Genomic DNA, 27,749 nt, shown 5'->3' on the forward strand with positions numbered 1-27,749 from the left:
AAATAACGATGCACTTTTCCATTAGCACGTTTCGATTTTCCGCAAATTGCAATTGTTGGGGTGCACGATAATTAGTGCGATCACATTTTTCACCCAACGCCTTACATCGCAATCACTGCAAGTGGAAAAAAGCTTTTGCAAGCGCAAACGCAATTGTGATTGCGCTGGCAAGTGGAAAAGCAGCCTAACAGAGCAATGCTTTCTTGTTAGCAATGTTGGTAATGCAGATTACATTCAGAAGATTCCTTACTAGGTTTGTGTCAGGATAAGCATGGCTTCAGCCTGTGTGTGACATTGGTCTACAGAAAAGTGTTTAGTTCCAGTGATGGGGTAGTACTCTTCTATCTAGCTTAACATAAAGTATGAATTCAGAAGAAGGCTCGGGCATGGGCCATTAACAATTTAGTCATCATCATCGGAGTCTGAATCATAGTTCTTTCCTCGTATAGTTTTCTTCTCCACTTTTGTGAAATTAGTGCCAGATTTCTTTTGACTTTGAAAAGGAGGTTCCATCAGATTCCCACTAAAAAAAACAAAAATGGATGATAGAGGTTAAAGAGCATGGAAATCAAAACCACAAATGCTTCACAGCACACAGTTATGACTCCTTCATGTGATAGGTTATTCACAAAAGAAAAAAAAATGTTATACCCAACAATGTGCGCCAGTCAAACACTAAAAGAATATGCAGCAATGTAATCAGAACCTATAGGCTGCACAAGCATTCAACAATAATCATAAAGGCTTTCTTTTTAAAGCAATTTCTACTCACATCATTTAAAGGAATTTCAACCCACATTTCCCCAAACATCTCTAATGGTGCTCATACACGATACAATAAAAACGTTAGTTTTTCCAGTTTATTCGACCAAAACAATCTAATCAAATTAAAGTTTAACCACTTGAGGACCCAGCCTTTACCCCCCCTTAAGGACCAGCGCTGATTTCGCTGATCTGTGCTGGGTGGGCTCTACAGCCCCCAGCACAGATCAAACACCAGGCAGAGCAACCAGATTTTTTCCCCACTAGGGGGATGATGTGCTGGGGGGGGGGGTCTGATCGCTCCTGCCTGCGTGTGGCTGGCGGGGGGGGGGGGGGGGGGCTCAAAGCCCCCACCACCGCAGGATTCCCCCTCTCCCTCTCCTCCCTCCCTGCCCCGGAGATCGGAGGCTGCACAGGAACGGATTTGTCCTGTGCAGCCTCTAACAGGCTCCTGCCTGTCATGTGACAGCGATCCCCAGCCGCTGATTGGCCGGGGATCGCTGATCTAGTACAACGCTGCTACTGTTAGCAGCGTTGTACAAACGTAAACAAAGCGGATTATTTCCGCTTGTGTTTACATTTAGCTTGCGAGCCGCGATCGGCGGCCTGCAGGCTATTCACGGAGCCCCCCGCCATGAATTGACAGGAAGCAGCCGCTCACGCGAGCGGCTGTTTCCTGATTAATTAGCCTGCAGCCGGCGACGCAGATCTGCGTCGCTGGTCCTGCACTGCAGCTGCCACTTTGCCGACGCGCATTATGAGTGCGCGGTCGGCAAGTGGTTAAAAGAATCTTTTTTTTTCAATGAAAATCCTATCGGACATGCTGGAAAAATCTTTATATTCGATCTGATGGAAAAATCAAACTAAAGTATCTAATCGTAAAAAAAAAAAAATTATAATACTGTACCATGTATGGGCACCATAACAAAAATGCCACAGTCTTATAAGAACAATGCATAAGTATTACGTCTGAGTAGCAGAAATCAGGTAGACAGCCCAGTTGTGACCAAGAATCAGGGGATATTCCCCGTCTTCTACCTGAAACATGGATTTCATATAAGGTGCCAGTGGTAAGATTTTACAACCAAAAGCACCACAAAAAACCAAGTACAACCCAGTAAATATGCAAGACACATAAAAATAATGCAGTTTGAGCACAAGCAAATACACTTGTCACAATTGAAATTGCAACACCATAAAACAATACACATTGACAAAATCAAATCACGGAACTGATCTGAGAATCACATGCAAGTTATTAAGTTTTCATATGAGTCGGGTCATGCAAGCCCCAGTTTCAGGTGACAAAGTCCAAAAGATGAATTGTCTCAAATTCTATCAGCGAAGATTTGCAGCAGCCAAACTTTCAAAAAAAGTGAAGAAGCGATGCCTCAAAGAGGTCAGTGGGCTGTATACCAGCAGGTAACTACACTGTATCCTGAAACCACGTGACCTGAATTTGTCGATGTGTGCAGTTGCCACATGTGTTGGGCACGGTGTAAGTATGATCCAGCGATGTGTGACACAATAGAACAGGCATCAGAGAAGACGTCGAAGAGGTACTGAATCAAATAGATACATGACAGAATGCGCACCCAGCAGATTTGCTATACAGCTCATTGATTCCCATCTGTAACATCAAGTGACACCTGAAAAAGGCTGCCACCATCAACCATTGCACCTGAGCACAACCAAACCATTTTCAACAGGCTCCTGAAGTACAGCTGCGCGCATGGTGCCCATGGAGCGTAGTGTTGCCATCATTGCAAGTGGACCAATGAATGGCATCATGTATTGTTAATGGACATAAGGCTACTTATTTTTCTATCAGTAGTTCCATTTCATAATGGTTTTTAAATGGTTATGCAGCCTCTGGGTTCTTTTTACGTTCAGCACGTGCACAGATGTGCTGCTTCGTTCTCTGGAGAGTAGCCCATTTTCTCTACTAGGGAGGGGAAGGAGAGAAAGCAGGAAGAGTTCAACTGCAAGAACTAGAATAGCAGTCAGCTGAGCATTATCCAACTCAGCAGTCTGTGGGTCCGGATGGGGGACTGCAGATATCTGAGGACCACCCATAAGCTGGGTATGTTTTCAACTGAAATGATCACAAGCATTGCTTTGGCAGAAGCATAGTTTTAGGGTGTGAAAACATGTACGAGTACCATCGCCCACAGGTACTGGGACTCAATACCTGTCAGGGTGTGGAGTCTAAGTAGGTATGTGTCTTCAGCAGCACACCTCACAAGGGATGATGGGCCATCACACATAATGGGCAACAGGCTCCATTGCTGTTTGATGCTAACCAGTTCACGACCCCTAGTACTGCCCCACTGGTGATGAGAAGAATAGGAAGGGAAAACCCTGCAGTGAGGCAAGAAGGGAAGACTGGACAGAATGATGACTGACAGGACATAGCGTGACAGGGCAAGCTGATGACAGACTGGACAAGCTGATGACTGACTGGGCTGAAATGACAGGACAGGCCAGACTAACTAGACCAAGCTGAATGAGCAATGACAGGCTGGCTTGACAGGGATGGGGGTGACTGGAGTCACAAAACATGCTGCAGCTGCTTAAACTATGAAGCACTGGGCGCTGTTTGGCCAGGCTTTAAATACCCTGGCCTTTGCACCAGTGCCGAAGCCCTGCTCCCCCGCCGCAACTACAGCTGACTCTAGGAAGCGCGTGCTCCCTAGAGTGTGCGTCCCCTGCTGCAGGTTGAAGACGGCATCCACACCATTCTTGGAAGTCTGCCAGGGTGACATTTGTTGACATTTGCTGAAACCAAAGACTGGTGAGTATAATACCTCAGATGACCGTTCAGAGCTGTTCTGTACAGACAACTTGCTAGCCTCTAGGACTACTGCTACTGCGTGGGGAGGAGAGACAATGCATGACAGAGTGAGAGTGGTAAGGAGGAGAACAATTCCCTTGGCCTACACGTCAGTTCTCTTACCAGCCTCTGCCAAGAACCACCTAGCGTGCGCAGAAAGCTTTAAGCTTGTACTAGATACCCCGATTAATCTTTTTTTTTTTTTTTCCCCTTTTTAAAAAAAAAGTTTAGCTTGTTAATAACCAACTCATTTAAAAATAACGGATTTAAAAGTAAAGCCAATTCCCATAAGGAGTTAGTTCTCTTGATTATTATCACCTGTGCAGCTCTGGTCTGACAAGCTTTGTATATAATGATAATAAAAATTATAACAGTATGTATGTATGTATGTATGTATGTATGTATGTATGTATGTATGTATGTATGTATGTATGTATGTATGTATGTATATCAACCTCGGGAAGTCTACACAATTTATTCAAACCCGTGCTAAACTGGAACATAGGTCAAAACTTTATTGTAGTTTTGGACAGAACAAGTGATAGGTTAGAACACGACACGGTTTTTATTCCAGAATGGGTTCTGGATGGGGAAATTTTGCCTCAATTCCTGTGACTGAGTCACTGAAAATGGCAAGTGAGGCGAAACTGCTAAAAGAACCCGGACGATAAGAATAGCACTTTTATTTAGCACTGTGAGAAAGTGTTTGAGCATCCATGTGGTTTTACAGATGACAGTGCACCCAGTGGGAACTGCTTTCCCTTTTGTACGTCTCACAGAACTAAATAAATGCTTCACCACTACCGGGGAAAAAAAAAAGTGTTTGTACAAGACTTGTGCTGTAAACCAGTTTATTTAGGTCACCCCAGGCTGAGGACCACTGAAGAACACTGGGGAACCTATCAGGGCTGTGGAGTTGTGGAGTAGGAGCAATTTTGGGTGCCTGGAGTCGGGAAAAAAATGCACCGACTCCTAATGAATTTGTAACTGTAATTAAAATAGAAAATATGATAAAATGTTCTATTTCTCAGATAATAGTCATTAAAAATAATGTATATATACAGTAATAGCTGTGTTCAGTCCACAAAAATGAAATAAACCAATCAAAATGAGTTACTTGTGCTGCTTCAATAAAGCAGTCCCCATATTTTTAAAGTCAGATATACACATCTGATTGTGACTGTATACATGATGTGTACACAGGAATCTCTTATATATACGAAATAACATCTATGCTGTAAGTATAAAGCCTAATGTGTAGCCGTGTCACTCAGGCCCAGTGCACACCAAAACCGCTAGCAGATCCACAAAACGCTAGCGGTTTTTGGAGCTGATTTCAGAGCGATTCCAGGTATGTTTAGAGACGTTTTCTAAACACACCTAGCGGTTTTGGGTGCGTTTTTGGGTAGCAGATTACACATATTATTACAGTAAAAGCTGTTACTGAACAGCTTCTGTAACAAAAACGCCTGGCAAACCGCTCTGAAGTAGCGTTTTTCAGAGCGGTTTGCGTTTTTCCTATACTTTACATCGAGGACGAAACGCTTCCGAAAACCGCAAACGTGCAGCAGGAGGCACGTTTGCGGCTTGGCAAAAACCTCAAACCGCCGGTGTGCACTATCCCATTGCAATACATTAGCCAAGCGTTTTTACAGGCGGATGCGGCCGGCGGATCGCTCCAAAAACCGCTCGGTGTGCACTAGGCCTAATAGAGATGGTCAATGAGATGGAAATAATTCTGCATTGATGCTGGTTATGCAAATGTATGCACTCTCTTTGCTTATGAAATCAAATAAATTGATATGTTGTTAAAATTTGTTTTGGTGACTATGAATTAAAGGGTACCTGAGGCGAATTAAAAGAAAAGCTTTATACATACCTGGGGCTTCCTCCAGCCCCCTTCAGGCCATTCGGTCTTTCGCTGTCCTCCTCAGCCACCTGGATCTTCTGCTATGAGTCCAGGTAATTCAGCCAATCAGAGCAGTCTGGCTACGTGCCGCTTCCACAGCCAGGAGCGTTCTCCACCTGCACAATAGTGCTGCGCAGGTGTAGTATGCTCCCGGCGGCGGAGTGTGTGCATGCGCACTACACCAGACTGGCTCAAGTACCTGGACTCATAGCAGAAGATCCAGGTGGCGGAGGAGGACAGCGAGGGACTGATTAGCCTGAAGGGGGCTGGAGTAAGCCCCAGGTATGTATAAAACTTTAATTTCATCTGTCTCAGGTTTACTTTGTTACAAAGTAGTACTATACTCTACATATGCTCTCCCCACAGAGCTGCAGGGAATCCACTGAAAATGTTGTGCACATTGAACACAGAGGTGTTGTCTATCACCCATAAACCTTGTTCAGATTGTGCATGAAGAATGTGTAATAGAGGAAGAATCTCCTCATTCCCCTGCAGAGTACCTGCACATCACTCTTACAAGTACCCACAGTTACATTGCCTAGGGCCTGATAGATGTTCTTTGTTCCGGTCTGTACCTTTTACAAGTACTCTTACCAAGGACTACTTTTAGCCTAAAGGGAATAAATATAGTAGTCTACATATCCTTCTCACTTCAGTTGTCTTGTAAAATTCCTAAGCGTTGGCAGTTAAGAGACGAATTTCACGTTACATACTGTTAATCAACAAAATTGTAATATGCAAATTAGAGGAGGAGTCGGAGTCGAGGAGTCGGAGGAATCCTAAACTGAGGAGTCGGAGTCGGTGGATTTTTGGACCGACTCCACAGCCCTGGAACCTATGCAATCCAGCAAACATGGGATGGATTACAAAATTGTCTGCTAATTAGGTGGCTGTCAGCATAAACTCAACTGCAGTTGCACAGCCAATTCATTAGCCTTTCAGAAACTTTACCTTCTTTTCTCTAGACTGAGAGACATTGTAAATCAGAGCCTATGCTTTATGCAAAGAGCTGATTAATGAATAATGTAAATCTACTTCGTAACTATGCTCCATAACAGTGAATCAGAGAAGAAACATTTTACTACTTTCCTCTAGGTGGTACTACTCAGTAGCAGTGTTATTTGCAAATACTGTAATACCTAATCACTGGAGATAAGTAATATGATCAATCTGCAAACAGCATTTGAAGGGGTTGAACTAGAAATCCACAACTGGCTAATCAGTCATGAACTGGTGGATTATTATTGTTATTTATAATCAGTTGCCTTGTAAAAGATTTCATGAGCAAATATGACACATCTACTGCAAAGTGCTGGGTCAGCCCCCACAAATTCCATTTCAAATCAGAATTAGCATATTAAAATAATAATTATTAACACATCACAAATTATTATTCATTTTATAAATAAATATAGAAGTTTAACTATTCAGCTTGTTAGGCTCAAATTTTATATGGCACAGGTAGTCCCCGGTTAACGAATAAGATAGGGACTCTCAGGCAGGGGTCACACTTGTCTTTCAGTTTCTACACTTTGCAGAAAACTGAAAGACAAATGTGATCCCTGCCTTACAGCAGCTAATGTAATTTATAGAGAAAACTGACAAATTGCGCAAGATGTCAGTTTTTTTTCTGCATACGAAATCTGCAATAAAGTGTGACCTTGCTTATTGATTAACATGAGTTCTCAGTTGAAGTCAGTTTTTCTGTGCAGAAAACGCGTACGAAAGCCGATAAGTGTGACCCCTGCCAGTAGGTTCATTCTTAACCTGAATCTGTTCTTAAGTCGGAACACTGTGCCATCTCTGTCCCCTGTACCTTCTCTGTGCCTCCAGTGTCTTCCTCTGTGTCACCTCTGACCCCTGTACCTGCTTATACAAGTTTAAAAGCCATTTTTCTTTGCATTTTTTAAAATCAATTTTCTCAAAAAGTACAAATCCAATTTGAAAAAAAAAATGTTTTTGACTTGTTCCCACAGAATCATATGATCCATGGCATTCATATCGGTGGGTCGTTCATAAGTCTGGCGTTCGTAAGTCAGTGGCTACCTGTACTCTGTGCACCAAATTTAGGTGCCATGGTATACATGCTTTACATCTTGAGAAAGAGAAAAAAGTAGTACTGTCCGCTGTATTGTCCATTGTTATTCATCTCAGTGAGGACTAATCGTAATCCATCCCTAAACAGATGCCTTTACTTCAGCTGAATCCTCTGCAAATTTAGACACATAATATTTATAGTGTGGTTCTCCAGGCAGACTCAAAATGCTTCAGGGCTGCAGCTACTCATGGCACTCCACATGCAACAAGGATCATTAGGGAGCCTTGCCCAAAGACTCTTTCCTGTTTTACATACTGAGCCGGTCAAGGGCTCAAATCCACATCAAAGGCAACAGCCTTAGTGTTACGCTATCCAGCTGACTACACCAAATCTAAGTACTGAATTTCCATTTTTTTTTTAAGTGCATCTCTTTATGGAAATATAGAAAACATCATCTTGTGCATGTGATTATGGAACCTGAACAAAATACCTTTATTCAAATAGCCCACTACCAGAGATTTACTTGCTTTTGTACTGTATACAGCGGCATGTTCACTGAAACAGTGAAAGTTAGGCCTGAGACCCACTAGCAGTGCTTTAGTAGCGTTTTCGTTTTTCCAGCGATCAGCAAAGCACACCTATAAAAGTGGTTCCTTTGCAGCGCTTGCACTCTGCGATTGGGCTACAGCAATTCTGGAGCAATCCCGGAGTGACCACAAAGACAGGATGCATGGCCAAGTTGCAATCAATCCGGGAATAGCAGTAAAATTGCAGACTTTCGTGACTTTGGAAAATGGCGGTGCTTTCCGCCACCAGTGGATCCCAGGCCTTAGTGTTTATGAAGGGATTGAGTTTGGGGAGTTAGTGCTAGTCTAGGTCAAACAAAGGGGAAACTTTTTGGGTTACTAATATAATCTAAATATCCTGTGCCTGAATAACCAGCTGTAGGAATAACTGCAATAAATAAAAAATACATAAACATAAAGTTACCTGTAATTAATAATGCCAGCACATCCAAGCCTCCACTCTAAAGTCTCTGTAGAAAATTCATCGGTATTGCCCAAATCAGTAAAACCAACCACATAATCCTTTGTCTTCCCGTCTTTTACTAATGCAAGAGTAGGGATCACCTTTATGCGAAGTCTTTCACACAGGAAAGGGGCCTTCTCCACATTCAGCTTCAAGAACTTGGTTTCTACGTGCTTCTTAGCCAGCACTGCAAGATGTTTGTCCAGGATTTTACACCTGTTCATCAGAAATACAAAATATCAAAGCAGGAACCCAACGCTTTTTTTTTTCTCAATTAAAGAAAAAGATTTATTGAAAACATATTCCACCAGCAAACAACCACACAATTCAAGAAAAAAGGGGTTAGCAGATATATGTATGTTAACATGTGTGACAAGAGGGTTCAGGTGCAAAAACCTGCAAGTAAAGTTTAAAAAAAAAAAAAAAAAAGTCTATCGTAATAATTTACAGTAATACGTTAATGAAACTAACAGATTCTGATAAAACTAAAAACATGGTCATAGACAGTTTTTTTTATTGAAGAAAACTGTAGCTGAATTGAACAGAAGCTGTCTTAACACATTGTCCCTGCATAACAATACACTTAGTACTAGCTTAAAGGGACACTGTAGTGAGAGGGATATGGAGGCTGCCATATTTTTTTTTCTTTTTAAAAATAACCAGAGACGAAGCACCCTCATGTAATTTACCACATATATCAAGGGGAACATGACAGTAAACACCTACCCTGCTCTCTGTTTCATTCTTTTCTGCTAAATCTGCCTGTTATCAGCTCTGATAAGAATCCCCGACTGAGCATTTGGTCTAGCTTTCACCTGAAAGATTATAGCTGAGTCAATCTTCTGTGATGTCTTTTCAAGCCCAAGCCTGCCCCTTTGTGCCTCTGCTTTTCTGCTTCAAGGATAAATAGCAGCAAAGCAGAGCCACAAGGGGGCAGACTTGGGCTTGAAAAGACATCACAGAAGACTGACTCAGCTATAATCATTTCGGGAAAGCTAGACTGAATGCTCAGTCGGGGATTCTTATCAGAGCTGATAACAGGCAGATTTAGCAGAAAAGAATGAAACAGAGAGCAGGGTAGGTGTTTACCGTCATGTTCCCACTGATATATACGGTATATGGCAAAATACATGAAGGTGCTTCGTCTCTGGATCACTTCAGTTGCCTGGCAGCCCTGCTGATCCTCTGCCTCTAATACCTTTAGGAAGGTATGAAGGTACCAGTAGTAGTTAACTAGGAGTACATGCAATATTCGATTTAATCATTTCATTGAATTGGGGGTGAATCGATTATGTTCCGTTCTGCGTGATCAATGGAAATTGGGTGATAGATTTACCAATTTACTCAATCAGGCAGGAGGAAAAAAATGGTCGAACGTAAAGGAATCAGCTACTTTTCACATTATTTTGATCGGCACAGAATCGATTTTTGGTTTCAGAGCATGGAGACACAACTTAGTGTAGCTCAATTGGTAAAGGAGAATTGCATAGGATCTCGCTTGCAGTGTGCGAGCTACTAATCGATTTTCTATCAACCACACTGTTGCTGATCGCACAATAAAATTAATCACTTGATCGCACAGTGATAATAGAGTTAAGTATGGGAACCTTTAGCCTCTACCCATGTGGCCCAGACTAGATGGAGTTTATGCATTCTATCTTGCTTTGTATGGAGGCTCTTCTTCATTTCATAGATGTAACTAAGGCTCTTAGGGTTAGGACCCACTAGGGCGATTTTGGCAGCATTCTGGGATCGCCAATTTGCAAAAATGCATTGCCAGTGAAAGTGAGTGGTGGGGTGATTTGAAAGGTGATTTTGCAGCGATTTGGGGGCGAGCGATTAGGAATTTAAATAAAGTTTATAATACTTAATGGGTGTTCGTATTTCCGGCTTCCGTCTATACAGACGGAAGCTGGAAATCTGTTAGGTATTATAAAGTTTTTGAAAAAAGAAAAAGTGCAAATTACTAATCGGAAGCACTGTACAGTTGACTTTACATTGCTTCTAAGCGTTGGGAATCGCGAGCGCAATAGCACTAGGGATTGCTGCATACATTTTTAAAGCACTGCAGCGTTTCCTAGTGGGTTCCAGGCCTAACTCTTATTTATAATAGCAGACACAATACAGCTAGCAACACTGCTTGCTTTGTTTAGTAAGACCAAGCTGCTTAGCAGTTGGCAATAAACACATGACCTATGGAAGTAGAAATCTTCTATCGTTTTCATAGGCACACAATGCAGATCTTACCATAGCTTCCGCAGAAACAACCCAGTACATGAATATTTGCAGCTTAAAAAGCATCAGTACCTGAAAGTAGAGTCCTTGTAAAAATGACATACAACATTCTTGCTTTCTTTCACTTCTTGGAAGAAATCTCTCTCGCTGGGAATTTCTCTGTATTCACCATGTCCTTTGGAAATCCATTCCTGAGTGCACAAATTAGACATTAAATGACAATAATAGGTTGCGTGTGAATATATAAAAATAAAATAATATTGCTGAAGCCTTGAAAAGAATTTAATTGCATCAACTGACAGTGCCTGACAAATTATATGCAAATTTGGCTTGGCCAAGCAGCATGCACTGTACTTCCCCTAGGCAGATAGGAGGGACACAATAGGCAGAAAAGCTCCTTGTGTCTCTAGAGGAACAAAGCAACTAGCCAAAAATGTCCACTATTGTAAACTGCTTGTCACGAGCGTTCTGATGGGTAGATTAGACGGAAGACTCCTTTACAAGCATCAAACTGATGATCAAAGCTGTATACAACTTTACTGCAAGCAGTTTCTTACCATAAAGCCTGGCACATACTTTTAATTATGATTGGCCAATTACTTCCTCTATTTATGCCAGTCAGCTCTCAACAGACCAGCACTATCTAGTACTTTAGTATGTCAGATGATGGAATAAAAATAGTTGGAGCTGTGTTAGAAGAACAACATGCATTTTGTGTGTCACTAGCCCTTTACAGGTAGGTGCTGATTGCAGCTTAACCCTCTGGGCGATACAATTGCATCGCCCAGGAGGGGGCGCAGCACTTTTTTTTTAATTTTTAATTTTTTAAATCATGTAGCGAGCCCTGGGCTTGCTACATGATAGCCGCTGCGCAGCGGCATCCCCCCACCCACTCCGATCGCCTTCGGCGATCAGAGTAAGCAGGAAATCCCGTTCAGAACGGGATTTCCTGCTGGGCTTCTCCGGTCGCCATGGCGACGGGGCGGGACGTCGTGACGTCAGAGGGAGTCCCGATCCACCCCTCAGCGCTGCCTGGCACTGATTGACCAAGCTGCGCAGGGGGTCTGCGGGGGGGGGGGGGGGGGGTGTCTGCGCAGCACGGCTGGTAGCGGCGGATCGGCGGCGAGCGGAAGTTACACGCAGCTAGTAAAGTGCTAGCTGCGTGTAACAAAAAAAAAATTATGCAAATCGGCCCACCAGGGCCTGAGAAATCCTCCTGCGCGATATACCCCGAGCTCAGCTCGGGATTATCGCCCAGGAGGTTAAAGGCGCTTGTGGCCGGCAGCCTGAATTGCTCGACAAACAAGTAGTTCCATCGCCTATGCAAAAGAGGCCTTAGAGAAGGTGATGACATGGAAACATCCGTATTCCTGTCAACTCATGTTCTCTTTCAGGACAGAGACATGCTGCAGAGTGCTTTTCATTTTTCGCTTGTAAAAACATGCTCACATTGACTTGCATTAAAACTGAAAATAAATCACAGCAAATTCCTGCTATCAGGCTTTTTTGAAAAATTACAATCATGGCCGATGAGCCCCTGATGAGTCACATACTGTGATGAAACCTGTAGGGCGTGGCTTAAGGGCAGCGAGGACGACGCTGGACGTAGACGACGAGAAGCAAGCTGTGCCGTGGCCCTAGACCAGGGGAATCGGTAGTATACTTGTGATATGCTTTACAAGGAAATTTTATTATGTACGTGCATTACTATTTTAAGAGTTTATTACATTTTGGTTTTTACACATTGGAGGCAATTGCGCTTGTTTTGAGGCATATACATTGTATGGGCTTATACATTGAACGGGCAACTACTGGTGGTTATCCAACTAGTGAAACTGAACCTGCCACTCTCTCACCTTGCTACATGACGGTGAGCAGGGAGGACTAACGGGTCTTGAGGGGAGCATTTGTTTGTAGTTGGTGGTGGTCCCCGTCCCCCTTTACCTTCACAGTGTCAGTGAGCCAGTGTATACTGTATGTTTGCACTGATGCAGTGTTCTCCCCAGGCTGTTTTAGCTGGGTGCTCCTCCCGGCTAGTGTTGGTGAGCACCCGGCTGTTATCAGCTCACCTCCTCCTATGCCGTTAGCAGAATTGCTAAAAGAAGCAACGGCTCTGCATTCTCTCATCACGCCCCACCCGGCTACTGTTTCATGCCACCCAGCTGGAAAAAAATTCTGGGGAGAACACTGTGATGGGGTGACTTCTTTCCCCATTTAAAGTGGCTTCTTTCCCCATCTGCCTGAGAAAGCATTTAGAGGCTTGCCACCATCTTCAACCATTTTATATTAGATCATCCATCAGCAGAGATCTGCTGTTGAATGATCACCAGCAGGTTTATGCTGCATCACCTCTTGCCTTCATGCTTGCTCGATAAAAGCAGTCGTTTACAATCAATGTTTAAAGGACAACTGAAGTGAGAAATACATGGTGGTTTACATATTTATTTCCTTTTATACAATGCCAGTTGCCTGACAGTCCTGCTGGTCTATTTGGCTGCAGTAGTGTCTGAATAATGCCAGAAACAAGCATGCAGCTAATTGTCAGATCTGACAAGAATGTCAGAAACACTTGCTCTGCTGCATTCTTGTTCAGGGTTTATGGATAAAAGTAGTAGAGGCAGAGGATTAGCAGAATAGCCAGGGAACTGGTATTGCTTAAAAGGAAATACTGGTAAATATGACAGCCTCCATATACATCTCACTTCAGTTGCCTTTAAATGCTAAAATTATCCAACTGACTGCCATCTACTTTTCTGCAAATTCTGAAAATGACATTACTTGCATCGTACTCTTTTGCGGACTGCAAACAGCTGTTTTTTACTCTATTCGTTTACATAGAAGAGTGCAATGTGAAGCGTTGGCTACTGCAGAGAATTTGGCATAACTAATCAGCCTAGGCTAAACATCATGATGAGGGCAGTGCTACATTAAATATATAGCAATATATAAGATATAGAAAGTGTTTCTGATGCTGAAAAATTACTGTAAAAATGGGTACCTAGAATAATTTACTGTATTCTACTATATGTCACCACAGTGCCTCTTTAACCTGATTGCTATCAACATTTGCCTGGTTAAAGCTTGGGTTTACGTACATGAAATGTAACATTGCCCATGGAAACAGCGCTATTCAATTTCTCAAAAATAATTTATTTTATTGGCATCAAAAAAATATAACAAAAATCTAAAAAAGATTGTAAACAATTTAAAAACAATAAACCCGTTCACATCTCTCAGATGACTAATTAAAGGAATACTTAAGCGAAAAATAAAAATAATTTTAACTTACCTGGGGCTTCTTCCAGCCCCCTGGACTCGTCCTGTGTCTGTGTCCTCCTGAGCCCCTCCGGTTGCTGAGAGTCGGCAGCTACTGCGCATGCCCCTAGCCGAACACACCCTGATCACACCCCTGCGGCCAGGAGTGTCCTGCACATGCATAGTAGCAATTTCAGCGAACAGTGCATGCGCAAAATGCTCAGTGCAATCAAGGTGCGACCGGCCGGCTTTGCAAGGTTGAGTTTTGCCATTTGCCTCTGTGCAACTGCAAACTCTGCTTTTGTGTCGAGTCTTTATGCTTGGCGTTTGTTGACCGAGTTTATGTAATTTGCTAAGACAGATCTAAGCTTCTCGGACCATATGTGCAATTAAGCCAGTCAACGTTGTACAATGTGGTTGCAACCCCAAAGGGACCATCTGACTCCAACAGCCAGGGGGAATGAGTGAGACGGTTTGTGTGGTACAACAGTGCTATTTATCTTTTACAGTTATAAACACTTTTATTAGAATGACACCTTTACCTTTATCAAACCCGGTTTAAAGGAGGAGAAACAGCCTTACTATGCCAGGGAAAAAAAAATAATGTGAGTGTGTGTAATTATTCGGCCCCCTTTGATCTGAGTGCAGTCAGTTGCCTTTAGACATTGCCTGATGAGTGCTAATGACTAAATAGAGTGCACCTTTGTGTAATCTACTGTCAGTACAAATACAGCTGCTCTGTGAGGGCCTCAGCGGTTGTCTAAGAGAATATTGGGAGCAACAACACCGTGAAGTCCAAAGAACACACAAGACAGGTCAGGGATAAAGTTATTGAGAAATTTAAAGCAGGCTTAGGCTACAAAAAGATTTCCAAAGCCTTAAACATCCCACGGAGCACTGTTCAAGCGATCATTCAGAAATGTAAGGAGTATGGCACAACTGTAAACCTACCAAGACAAGGCCGTCCACCTAAACTCACAGGCCGAACAAGGAGAGCGCTGATCAGAAAAGCAGTCAAGATGCCCATGGTGACTCTGGATGAGCTGCAGAGATCTACAGCTCAGGTGGGAGACTCTGTCCATAGGACAACTATTAGTCATGCACTGTACAAAGTTGGCCTTTATGGAAGAGTGGCAAAAAGAAAGGCATTGTTAACAGAAAGCATAAGAAGTCCCATTTGCAGTTTGCCACAAGCCATGTGGGGGACACAGCAACCATGTGGAAGAAGGTGCTCTGGTCAGATGAGACCAAAATTGAACTTTTTGGACAAAATGCAAAACGCTATGTGTGGCGGAAAACTAACACTGCACATCAGTCTGAACACACCATCCCCACAGTCAAATATGGTGGTGGCAGCATCATGCTTGGGGGGGGTGCATCTCTTCAGCAGGGACAGGGAAGCTGGTCAGAGTTGATGGGAAGATGGATGGAGCCAAATACAGGGCAATCTTGGAAGAAAACCTCTTGGAGTCTGCAAAAGACTTGTCACTGGGGCGGAGGTTCACCTTCCAGCAGGACAATGACCCTAAACATAAAGCCAGGGCAACAATGGAATGGTTTAAAACAAAACATATATATGTTAGAATGGCCCAGTCAAAGTCCAGATCTAAATCCAATCGAGAATCTGTGGCAAGATCTGAAAACTGCTGTTCACAAACGCTGTCCATCTAATCTGACTGAGCTGGAGCTGTTTTGAAAAGAAGAATGGGCAAGGATTTCAGTCTCTAGATGTGCAAAGCTGGTAGAGACATACCCTAAAAGACTGGCAGCTGTAATTGCAGCAAAAGGTGGTTCTACAAAGTATTGACTCAGGGAGCTAAATAATTACGCACACCCCACTTTGCAGTTATTGATTTGTAAAAAATGTTTGGAATCATGATTTTCGTTCCACTTCTCACATGTACACCACTTTGTATTGGTCTTTCACGTGAAATTCCAATAAAATTGATGCAGGTTTGTGGCAGTAATGTGACAAAATGTGGAAAACTTCAAGGGGGCCGAATACTTTTGCAAGCGCGCGCGTGTGTGTGTGTCACACACACACACACACATATTCTACTTACAAAACAGATGCATTGTACTGTCTGTCCACATTTTGATTTCAGTGAATTTTATTTAGTATATGAAGAGAATTCTGTTCCTGGCAGGGGCCATGTCTTTTTCCCATAGTGTGAACCTAAATCCTGATGTCCTTTCCTCCCTTAAGTTTTTTTCTTTTCTCCTTCAATCTGCTAAGTCATCTCAGGCTTGCTTGTAGACACGTGTGAATCACAGGATGTTGCAGCCTCAGTCTGTAACTCTGAAGTGTGCTCAGACCAATCAGTGAGAAGCAGGAAAATGAGAGGGGAGATGACGAGCTTTTTCCATGAGCAATGGAAGAGAACAAAGCCAGGCTGACAGATAAGATTTATGACAGCAGAAAGATTTCTGAATAGATTGGAGTGCTTGCAACGCAGGGTGAGATTCCTGTCAGCATTACAAACACATAATCTCATTCCCATCCATACAACCCCCAGGCACTCTCTCCCTCTGTTTTGTGGTCTATGGAATGCCAGATCTGTCCGCAACAAGCTCACATCCATCCATGAGCTCTTCCTCTCCAAATCCCTCACCTTCCTCGCCCTCACAGAGACATGGCTCACCCCCTCTGACTGTACCGCAGCCAGAGCTCTCTCCTATGGGGGACTGCATCTCAGTCACACCCCCAGACCTGACAACAGGTCTGGAGGAGAAGTGGGTCTGCTTCTCTCCGCACCCTGCACCTTCCGGGTCCTATCACCGCCCCCTTCCCTGCACTTCTCATCCTCTGAGGCCCATGTAATCCGCCTGTACCAACCTCTCCCAGCCATCATTGCGGTCCTATATCACCCCCCATCTGCTCCAACTTCACCCTTCCTAGACAACCTGGCCTCCTGGCTCCCCCACATCCTGTCATCTGACCTCCCCACCATCATACTCGGGGATTTCAACTTGCCTATCGATGAGCCTATCTCCACTGCTGCCAAGCAGCTACTCTCCCTCACCAAATTCCTTGGTCTCTCAGCACACAAATTCCACCACCCACCGCGCTGGTCATACTCTTGACCTTATATTCTCAAAGTCCACCTCCCTCAGCAACCTGGACATCGCACCTTTCCCTATCTCTGACCATCACCTCCTCACCTTCACTATCTCCCCACCAACAACTTCTCTTCCCACCCCTCAGTCTGGTCGATGGCAGAGAGACCTACGTAATCTCAGCCCAAATGTCCTAGCAAGTCCCCTTCTCTCCCTCTCCTCCCACCTACCCACCCTAACATGCCCCAATGAAGCGGCCGCATAATATAACCTTGCCCTCTCATCTGCTTTAGATCAAGCTGCCCCCTCAATCTTCCGCCCTATCAAGCCCCCCAACCCTGGCACAACACCCACACACGTAACCTCAGGAAAGAAACTCGAGCAGCCGAACGGAAATGGAGGAAATCGCATCTCAATTCTGACTTCCTAGATTACAAGGCCAAACTGTTACTCTTCCACACTACCCTCTCTGAGGCTAAACAAAGGTACTTTGCAGCACTGATTGGAACCCAAGCTTCCAACCCTCGACAGCTTTTTGCTACCTTCAATTCCCTCCTCAACCCCACTCCTCCCCCTCCCAGCTCCTCCCTCTCAGCCAATGACTTTGCCAACCACTTCACCACTAAAATTGCAACAATACGCAATGAAATTTCCCTCCTCCATCCCTCCCTTCCCAATGCCTCTCAGGTTGTCCCCTTGCCTTCCCTCCCAGCTGCTCCCCTGTCTCATCCACCCCTCGCCTCTTTTGCTCCTGCCACCATTGATGAAGTCAGCCTGCTGCTAGTGGCTCCCCCCCCCCCCCACATCCTCTCCCTGTGCTCCGGTACCCGCGAATACTCTTCGTCCCCACTTCCCTGACCTGGCCCCAGTCCTCACCTCCTTGTTCAATCTCTCCCTTTCCACAGGCATCTTCCCCAAAGCATTCAAACAGGTCACTGTGCTTCCCCTGCTGAAAAAACCCTCACTCGACCCATCCCTAACCTCAAACTACCGCCCAATCTCCCTCCTTCCCTATGCTTCTAAACTCCTCGAACGCCTAGTCCACCAACGCATTACCCAATACATCAACACCAATACCCTACTTGACCCCCTACAGTCTGGATTCCGACCTGCACACTCAACTGAAACAGCCCTCGCCAAGGTGGTCAACGACCTTACCCTTGCCAGGGCCGAAGGCAGTTATTCCATCCTGCTCCTCCTTGACCTCTCTGCAGCATTTGACACTGTTGACCACTCCCTCCTCCTCCAATCACTACAGTCCATGGGCATCCATGGTCTTGCCTTGGCCTGGATCTCCTCCTACCTATCCAATCACTCCTTCACCACTTCCTTCAATGGCTCCTCCTCAACCCCTGCCCCCCTCTCAGTTGGGGTCCCCCAGGGCTCTGTTCTAGGCCCCCTTCTTTTCTCCATATACACTGCCTCAATTGGCAAGCTTATCTCCTCCCTGGGCTTCAATTACCACCTTTATGCAGATGACACTCAGATTTACCCCCATTCCCCCGATCTCTCATCCACCACCATAAACAAGGTCTCCTCGTGTCTCTCAGCAATTTCCTCCTGGATGTCAGCTAGGTCCCTAAAGCTTAACCTAGACAAAACTGAGCTCCTGATCTTTCCACCCCATGCTGCTGCACCCATCCCAGATTTCCACCTCACAATCGACAACACAACCATTCTTCCTACCTCCCAGGCCCGCTGCCTGGGTGTCACCTTGGACTCTGACCTCTCCTTCATCCCACACATCCAAAACATCACCAGAGCCTGCAATTTCCACCTCCGTAATATCTCCAAGATCCGCCCATTCTTAACCCCGGACACGACCAAACTGCTCATCCATGCCCTCATCATCTCCCGCCTTGATTACTGTAACTCCCTCCTTTCTGGCCTCCCCCTGAAACGCATTGCCCCCCTTCAATCAGTGATGAACGCGGCTGCAAGACTCATCCATTCTTCGCACCGCTCTGCATCCACATCTCCCCTTTGTGAATCCCTGCACTGGCTCCCTATCCGTCTCAGGATAAGTTTCAAGATTCTATGCCTGGTGTATAAATCTGTGCACAAAACATGCCCTACCTACATCTCGGAGCTTGTTCACAAGTATACACCAGGTCGCCCCCTCCGTTCCTCCAACGACCTTCGCCTCCCCACCCCGCGCATTTCACACTCCCATGCCCGCCTGCAGGATTTCTCAAGAGCTGCCCCCACCCTCTGGAATGCCCTTCCACCACCCATCAGACTTGCTCCCTCTTTCAACACATTCAAGCAAGCCCTCAAAACCCACCTCTTTATGATGGCCTACCCACCTCCTACCACACAGTAACTCTAAGGAATATTTAACAGCCCCCCCCTAGTGTTTCCACCCCTCCCTTTAGATTGTAAGCCTCTGGCAGGGTCCTCCACTCCCTAGTGTAATCTACAGGATCATGTGCTCCTGTCCTATGACAGCCTGTACTTGTATTACTGGGCCTACCTAACCAGCCCATATTGCACGATCATGTATTTTGTACAATTTGTATGTATAACTTTGTTCTATGTGTATAACCCTATGTATGTCATCCTTGTATCATTGTATATATTTATTGTCCAGCGCTGCGTAATATGTTGGCGCTTTATAAATACAATTAATAATAATAATAATAATAATAATAATAATACTAATTGTTTAAATGGAATTTGATTTTGTGGTTGACAATCCCTCTTTAACCAGTTCACCCCCAAGGGTTTTTACCCTAACGCACCAGAGCAATTTTCACCTGTCAGTGTTCCTCCCTTTTATACCCTAATAACTTTAATACTACTTATCACAACAAAATGATCTATACCTTTTTTTTTTGCCACCAATTAGGCTTTCTGTGGGTAGTACATTTTGCTAAGAATTTTTTTTATTCTAAATGCGTTTTAATGGGAAAAATAAGAAAATAATGGAATTATTTCTCAGTCTTCGGCCATTATAGTTTTAAAATTAAACATTCTCGTGTGGATAAAACAAACATTTTATTTGCCCAGTTGTCCCGATTTTTAAACTGTTAAAATTATGTCCCTATCACAATGTATGGCGACAATATATTATTTGGAAGTATAGGCATTATTTTTCAGTTTTTTTTTTTGTCTGTTCCATAAGTACAAGCCCCTATATAGTAAAGTAAAAGTAATTTTTCCTCATAAAATATACATTAAAAAAAGCGTAGTCCCAAGGCAACTATTTATGTATTTTTCTGAAACTGATTTATTTTTTAACAAGTGTTTTTTGTTTTGTTTTCGTTTTGGGGGGGGGGGGGGGGGGGGGGTGTCTAGACGAGTCAGTTAATTTGTATATGCTTGTATGTGACTATGTGTAATTTTACTTTTTGGCCACAAGACAGTGAACACTTTCTGTAATAGGAAGTGTTCACTTTTTACATTTTACTGTGACTGTTTCCTGTTTTGGTGAATGGATGTGGCCGCTGTTCGTGGTCACGTCCATTCATTCTAGGCAATGCGATTGGGTAGAGGACTGCTTGGTCCTCTTCCCCAACGCTGAACAGAAACGGTGGTGGTAGTGGCCCGCACACGTGCGGAGCGGCGGCGGAAACGCGCGACTTATCAAAACGTCCTGTTGCCGTTAACAGGCTCAAACAGGTTGTTTTAATAAGTCAGAATGCTGTTAAATGGTTAATAAAGACACTTTCTGTACATCAATCTACAGGATTAACACGTGTTTTGATTGTAGTTGTACAAAAGCGCTCCGTAGAGCTAAGTTATGGTTTCAATGACAATATGGGATAACATCTGGGTGAGCAAACACTGCTTATAACAAAAGGGAAATTAATAGTTTAAATGTTCATCATTTCTTTTTGTTGGCAGCTGAAGGAACAGGATCATAAATCACACTAAAATGGTTGCTCTACAGATGTCAGTTAAAACTTAACCTCAAATTGAAAACTGGAATACACGACTGCAGGGTGGTTCTATATACTACTGCACATACAATTACGCAAAAAGTGGGATCAGCGCATCGCCAGGCCGCCTCCGAATGGCCTCCGATCAGAGATGCGCTGAGCCCCTCCCCCCCCCACCCCCCCCAGCGACTGCAAACGCACCTTGAACCCAACAGAGGCTCTGCATATACACCAAAAGCAAAGCTGTTAAGTGGGAGCGGCGGACCAAAAATGAATTAAATTAGTACATAGCAAGGAAATGAACAGCGCTACTTAAAAACAGATGAGTGCCTACCTGCAAAAGAGTGCAAGCCCCACTTATGGGATAAAATACACACTGAGCATACACATGACCTGTCTACCACTGGAGGATGTTGGTTTCCTGTAACAGCTTGCATGCAACTTGTTAAATACTCGTCCCTCCCACTGCGAAGAAGTCAATCCTCCATGGATTGGTCATTTTTGGTCAGCCGCTCCCACTTAACAGCTTTGCTTTTGGTGTATATGCAGAGCCTCTGTTTGGGTTCAAGGTGCGTTTGCAGTCTCTGGGGGGGGGGGCTCAGCGCATCTCTGATCGGAGGCGGCCTGGTGATGCGCTGATCCCACTTTTGCGCAATTTTCAATTTTACTTGGTAGCGCGCCCAGGCTATGCATATGCATAGGTAGGCTTTAGTTAGTGTTAGGTCCCCTCCCATGGAGGATTGACTTCTTCGCAGTGGGAGGGACGAGTACTTAACAAGTTGCATGCAAGCTGTTACAGGAAACCAACATCCTCCAGTGGTAGACAGGTCATGTGTATGCTCAGTGTGTATTTTATCCCATAAGTGGGGCTTGCACTCTTTTGCAGGTAGGGCTCTCATCTGTTTTTAAGTAGCGCTTTTCATTTCCTCGCTATGCACATTCAATTACCTCAGTTTATATTCAATAAAGGTTTGTGCTAACATTTCAGTGCACAGACAGGTACAGGCTGCTAATATGGTTTTCCATCAAGCAATACCTGTTTTTGCTGCTGAGCTTTCTTTAAAGCTTCCAATCGTTTTTCTTTCAGACGCTCCATTTCATCTTCATCCATCTTATCAAACTTTTCCAACTCTGCATCCAGTTGCTCTTCCATCAGTTTGGCAGTCTGTATTAACTGGTTCTCCATAACTTTTGTGAACATCTCCACAGAAGTGTCAGCCGCCATTTTTTGCAAGTCTATAAACGTTAGTTAACATGTAAGTACTTTATTTTTAACACTGGAAATAAGTAAACACGTATTTCATATTAACTTTGCATAAACTGCCACTGATTGATTAACATGGGTAAATTAATTATTAGCTGCATGCATGCAGAGCACATCCACAGTCCCTAAAGCTCAAGAACTAACTTGCAAGAACTAACTCTATACAAGGAAGCTGGGGGAGGCCAAGGGGGAGAAGCCCCCTCCCCAATAGGTAAGTTATGATGATTACCCCCACCAATGGCCTACTCTATTATTAATTTCCCCTATGGGGAGGGTGCCAATATAGTTAAGGTGAGCCAGTGAGAAAGTCCATAGCTAAAGCCAATAAAGTATAAGCTGGCACCTCCTTGGTTAAATTGTATAATTTTGTTGTATTGAGTCAAAAGTGCCAATGTTTTAAGACCACAGCCTTGACTTAAGTGCATAGGGAAATTCCAGTAACTTAATTGTGCTAACAGCTAGGTTTCAGATAGGTTTTAGTAATAATATGCCCACATAATTTAGCCAATTAGAATGCTTCAAGTTGTAGATGTTACAGTGAATAGAGAACCGTGTCATATGGACTTTCTCGTTGGCTCACCTCAACCATACTAATTCCCGGGGAGGTTAATCACTGTGTTTTGAATGCACAGAGGATTGATGCCCCAACATACTCATGTTTATTAAAATAGACTTTGAGTATGTCAGTGATAAGAAAGCAGGAAATCTGACCACACACTAACGGTGAAAGTTTGGGCACTGCCATAGGGGCCAATAGATTTAATGGGTGGCACGGGCCCTCACATTTACCACTAACCAGTAAATCAATGGGCCCCTAAGTCGTATTTGCATTTATTTTGCAGCAGCAGCAGCAGGGACGGTTAAGGTTAGTATAGCAAGAATGCAATGGTGCCACATGGGATGATTGGTTAACAAACCCTGTAAGATAAAAGGGTGGGGCCGACCTCAACACAATGAATCTACTAAATATATACACCCAGGTCATAAGGCCACTATAATTATACCAATAATCAATTTATCAATTCCAAAAATACAAAGCCTGTATACAAAACCATCTGTATACAAAACCATCTATACAGCATATTCTTCCCACCTATTAAAAACAAAGAGCAAAGGCGGAGCAATTAGCCATAACATAGCACTACAAGTCGAGCAGATAGAGGCAATAACTTATCTCTGGCCAGAGAGTAATGGAATCACTCACATCTGTCCGCGCAAGCATTCATCATCCATACTGCCACACTGTCTCTATAACTCGGGCCCCCCACCCCCCCTCTCCTTTTATTCCAAACAGGAAGGGAGTATCCATGTATAGACACCAAGTTCCAATTCCAAAGATAGAGAATTCCAGGTAACTTGTGGAGATGTTTGCCTAAATTATAGCACATCAAATAACATGGTTGGATCTCACCGGCAGAGATGTCCCCTTTAAGGCCGCAGCAACTCCGCTGACACTCCAAGTAGTGTAGCGGGCCCATCACCACTCAGGCTGCCGGTATGTATACCGCCGCGTGTATTTCCGCCTACACGCTAAACACGCTGGTCATCTGCCCGGGGTTCATGCGGCTCCTGGACGATGCGTCATGAGACATGCATCAGCTCCGTCGGCTATCGCTCCGCCCACCAACGCGGTTCACACCCATTAGGCGTTTCATCAGGGTGTGGCCAAACCAGCCATCGTCTTCATTTAAAACCAGTCCCTCCGTTCCGCCCATTGCCATAGAAACAACCAAACTTCTATGCTGTCTTGTACGGGGGCTGCGTTGGATCATAGGCATAAGCAATATATAGGTATCACTTCCCGTCGCAATCAAACTAAATCAGTTGGTATGCAGTCAGCTTAGCAGTACATTAGTCCAAAAGGCCAGGCATACAGGGTTGTCAGTCTTTCAATTGCATCTTGTTTCTACCTGTTTAAAAAGACCTCATACAGTCAATTTCACGTTGTTCTTTAGATTTTAAACTCAGGCACCATTCATATGTCAGACTGAATATGCTTGCTTCTATTCATGACATAAATGTCACATGCATTGCGGATCCACACATACTACATACATTACCAATATTACATATTCCTCTGTATTGAACAATGTTATACAATTATATTAGGTTTATTTATATCTTTTAGGTCTCAGGAAGGGGGATAGGTCCAGTTCCGCATTGAGGCCAAAGGGGGCAACAGTACCCAACTTATATATCCACATTGTCTCCTTGCAATACAGGACCTCATCAAAATCACCCCTCCTCCCTGAGATTTTTAAACCATATAACCCCTTCACTGTCCTGCCCTTCACAGGAATAATATATGATCATTACAGGGAATATCATAATAACAGTCTGGCCTTCCCTCCCGTTATCTTACAAAAGTGCTCTAGTACACGGTCCTTTAGTAATCTCTTTGTTTTCGCCACATATTTGAGTTTGCATGGACATTGTATCATATAGATTACTTTAGTGGTCTCACAATTGATAAAGGACCTAATTGTAAACTCTGTTTTCCCATCACTGCTATGAAAGACATTAGTACGCTCTATATAGGGGCATAACTTACATTTTGAACATTTAAACATCCCCACCAGTCTCCTACGATCTAACCAAGTCGAGGGGTTTCTCTGTATTTCACTATGTACCAAATAGTCCTTTAGATTCGGTGCCCTTCTGGCAGTCATAAGGGGGCGTGGTCCCACAACCTTAGCAACCTCCTGATCAGAGGTCAAAATAGGCCAAAATTTACTGAGTAAACCTCTCAGTTCATCCCAGTGGTCTCCAAAGTCGATTATGAGCCGCATATGTCCCTCCACCTCTGCGGCATCCCCCCGGGGGCCAACAACTCCTGTCAGTCCTTGCCCCATGCTCTCCTGAGTGCCTTACGTAAAACAGAATGGCAGTATCCCCTATCACGGAATCGCTGATACATCAGACGGGATTCCTTTTTGAAATCCTCATCCCTACCACAGTTCCTCCGCAAGTGGAGGAACTGACCCATAAGGGTTACCTCTTTTTAAGGGCACAGGATGGTGACTGGTGGCATGCAAGAGAGTATTTCCAGCTGTGGGCTTGCGGAAAGATGTGGTCGTCACAGTTTCTCCTTCCACCCTTAGCATGAGATCCAAAAAGGAAATTTCCATGCCATAGGTGTAGGTCAATCTAATATTCCCACTGTTCTGATTTAATTTGGCCACGAATTTCTCAAGCTCCCCAGCTGTGCCAGTCCACGCCACCAGTATATCATCCAAATATCTAATCCAGAGGGCTCCTTGTGCACCATATTCTGGGCTGGGGAATACCTCCTCCCGTTCACATAGTCCCAAATGGAGACATGCATAAGCCCCCATGGATGTGCAGTCCTATGTAGTCTACTTCTCAATCGCTTTCTCCTCGCCTGCATCCCATTTGTCCACTGTAATCAATAAAATTCTACACCCTCCATTTTAAAAATGGCCATTACCCCATAACAGCTTCCTGGTCAGCACACTGTTAAACTGTAATCGGAGCAGTGCTTTTCAGCGCTGCTAGACTTGGGCGCAGCCGGCGCCACCATAGACCATTATAGGAATCACATCACACCGCGCTCAGTGAGTAACGTCGGCGCCGTCAGAAGACGGAGCCGAACTTGCTTAAAAAAAAAAACACAATTCGGCCTCCAGCAATAGCTGGAAGCCAAATTATATCATTCCCTAACATCCATGGCGGCCTGGAGGGGGAATAGTAATTAACACAGCCCCAACTTGTGCAGAAGCAGGATCAGCCATACCGGCTGTATCCTGCGCCCAAGTCTACCGGCGCCGATTTCAAATGTACGCCACTGTTAAACTGTAATATCACCCACTTGAGCCATAGGGAAACATGGACTTTATCTTGCATATTCAGTTGTAACTGACAGCTACTGATATATAACTGAAAGCAACTGGTATATTTTAGTTCTGACAAAATATTGTCAGGACTGGAAGGGATCTCTGTAAGAAGAAAATGGTGAGCTTCTGGAGAGGCTCGACGGTGAGGTTAGTATGGAATATTAATTTGCAGCTACTTCATGTGTTTATTTTAAATCATTTTACTCCTTCAGGTCACTTTTAAGGTTAGCTGTGGGTGGCTAGGCATCGGTAGAGGAAGGGTTAAGTATAAGAATAGGCTTTAGCAGAATTTTATCATCGTCTTTTCTGGGCACCCGACGAATTTACTCGGTGATAAATCCCTCTTTGATCAGGTGTAGATCAGTGAGAAATCTAGCTTTTGCCACATTAGGCGAAAGTCTGCCAGTGTCATCTCTGAATTGCAACAGCATTACTTATGCTTCAGGCAGCCACCACTGTGTGGAAACAAAGGACCCCGTCACAGACAGGGCTACCACACCGTCACTGCTTCTACAACATGCAGGCCAAATTGGGCAGGGTTGGGTTGTTCCATTATCAGCAGCGAGGATGACACAGGGCCACGAGCTGTTCGGGCCTCTGTTGTACAGCAATGGATCTGCTAAGCTCGCAACAACCTCCCTTCCCGGAGCCGCTATTATCCCAAAGCCCGAATCACTGCCCTCCACCTACACGGTACCCCATCTCCATGCACCATTAATACCTTCTCAGTCACTCACCACCAGAGCCCCGCTGCTGTCTCTTCAGCCACTCCCACCAACACAGAACCACTGTCAGGACAACCAAACGATAACGTAGTAATCCGCTGGCCCGTAACTGACGTCTCACGTAATATTCACCAACCCACCCTGTGCATCGCCATTTTTGTTATTGGCAAAGCTCAACAAGCGTTCACTTCACCCATGCATCCCACGGTATTTGGTGGGACGTCGTCAAGTCTCGTCTGTTAATGCTTATTATTGGCTCTGCTCGGCGTGTTACTGATGACGTAACGCAGGTAGCCGGGTCACGCACATGCGCCGAGGAAAAGCTAGAGCAGCTTGTGGCCACTGTATGCAGCGAGGTGAGCGAGAGCAGGCGGGTTGAGTGTACTGACCATACTGCACCATCATGGGGAAGAAACAGAAGAGTAAGACAGAGGAGAGGTAAGAAGAGCCGAGGCATTCCTTATTGCTAGTGTTCCATATGCTCTGAGGAGTGTGTGTGAGAGAGGGCAGAGAGGCCTAGACTGCCGTGAGTGGCAGCTGTTCTCACACCCTTCTCCCTGGATCTTCCTACTTACCTCTATTCAGTGTGATGGTCCAACTCAGTTGCCTCTTCACAGGTTTTACCCTCATATTTATAAAGTTCTGTGTCACACCTAATACCAGCAGACTTCATGAAGGAGGGTTTATTTAGTTACAGACTGATCAATGATCATGTGTATGCAGGTTCCTCTAAGATTTGTTGCATACATCAGGGCACATTGCAGGACCGCTAGTAAGATTTTGGTGAAATCTGAAAGTGTATTTTTACTGTCCATGCTTCTCGTCATCCTTAGAAGTAAATACTGTATTCATGAAATTGTATTTCACATGGAAGATTGCTGGTAGTCTGATACACATGAGTAGAAAT

At 44.3% G+C, this 27,749-nt stretch overlaps 2 protein-coding genes across 5 annotated transcripts in view; one reads left to right on the top strand and one right to left on the bottom strand.

Annotated features, from left to right (window-relative positions):
• Positions 1-385: 385 nt before the first annotated feature.
• Positions 386-27,110, bottom strand: TXNDC9 (thioredoxin domain containing 9). Of its 2 annotated transcripts, none has more exons than XM_068268205.1 (5): positions 26,839-27,110; positions 22,036-22,235; positions 10,879-10,997; positions 8,533-8,787; positions 386-523 (listed from the first exon to the last, which is right to left on the bottom strand). In XM_068268205.1, the coding sequence occupies exons 2-5, from the start codon at positions 22,222-22,224 to the stop codon at positions 403-405; spliced, it is 684 nt and encodes a 227-aa protein (XP_068124306.1). In that variant the 5' UTR covers positions 22,225-22,235; positions 26,839-27,110; the 3' UTR covers positions 386-402. The 2 variants fall into 2 exon arrangements, with proteins under 2 accessions (XP_068124306.1, XP_068124305.1); XM_068268204.1 differs by having other exon boundaries at positions 26,855-27,109.
• Positions 26,165-27,749, top strand: part of EIF5B (eukaryotic translation initiation factor 5B) — a 58,719-nt gene continuing 57,134 nt past the window's right edge. The window contains exon 1 of one of the 3 annotated variants that reach the window (XM_068268202.1): positions 26,165-26,264. In XM_068268202.1, coding sequence (XP_068124303.1) covers positions 26,233-26,264 — 32 coding nt within the window. In that variant the 5' untranslated portion in view covers positions 26,165-26,232. Of the gene's footprint in view, positions 26,265-26,956; positions 27,281-27,749 lie in introns of those variants that run through there. The other 2 variants (XM_068268201.1, XM_068268203.1) reach the window with 2 other exon arrangements.

This window comes from Hyperolius riggenbachi, chromosome 2 (genome assembly GCF_040937935.1).
Source record: "Hyperolius riggenbachi isolate aHypRig1 chromosome 2, aHypRig1.pri, whole genome shotgun sequence".
Lineage (NCBI taxonomy): Eukaryota > Metazoa > Chordata > Amphibia > Anura > Hyperoliidae > Hyperolius > Hyperolius riggenbachi.

Excerpts from the sequence above, each read along its gene's own strand:
- TXNDC9 (XM_068268205.1), bottom strand. The coding sequence starts at position 22,224 with ATGGCGGCTGACACTTCTGTGGAGATGTTCACAAAAGTTATGGAGAAC. Across the intron at positions 8,788-10,878 it reads TACAAGGACTCTACTTTCAG|GTGTAAAATCCTGGACAAAC; the intron begins GTACTGATGCTT and ends TCTGATGAACAG. Across the intron at positions 524-8,532 it reads GCTGGCATTATTAATTACAG|TGGGAATCTGATGGAACCTC; the intron begins GTAACTTTATGT and ends TGTTTTTTTTAG.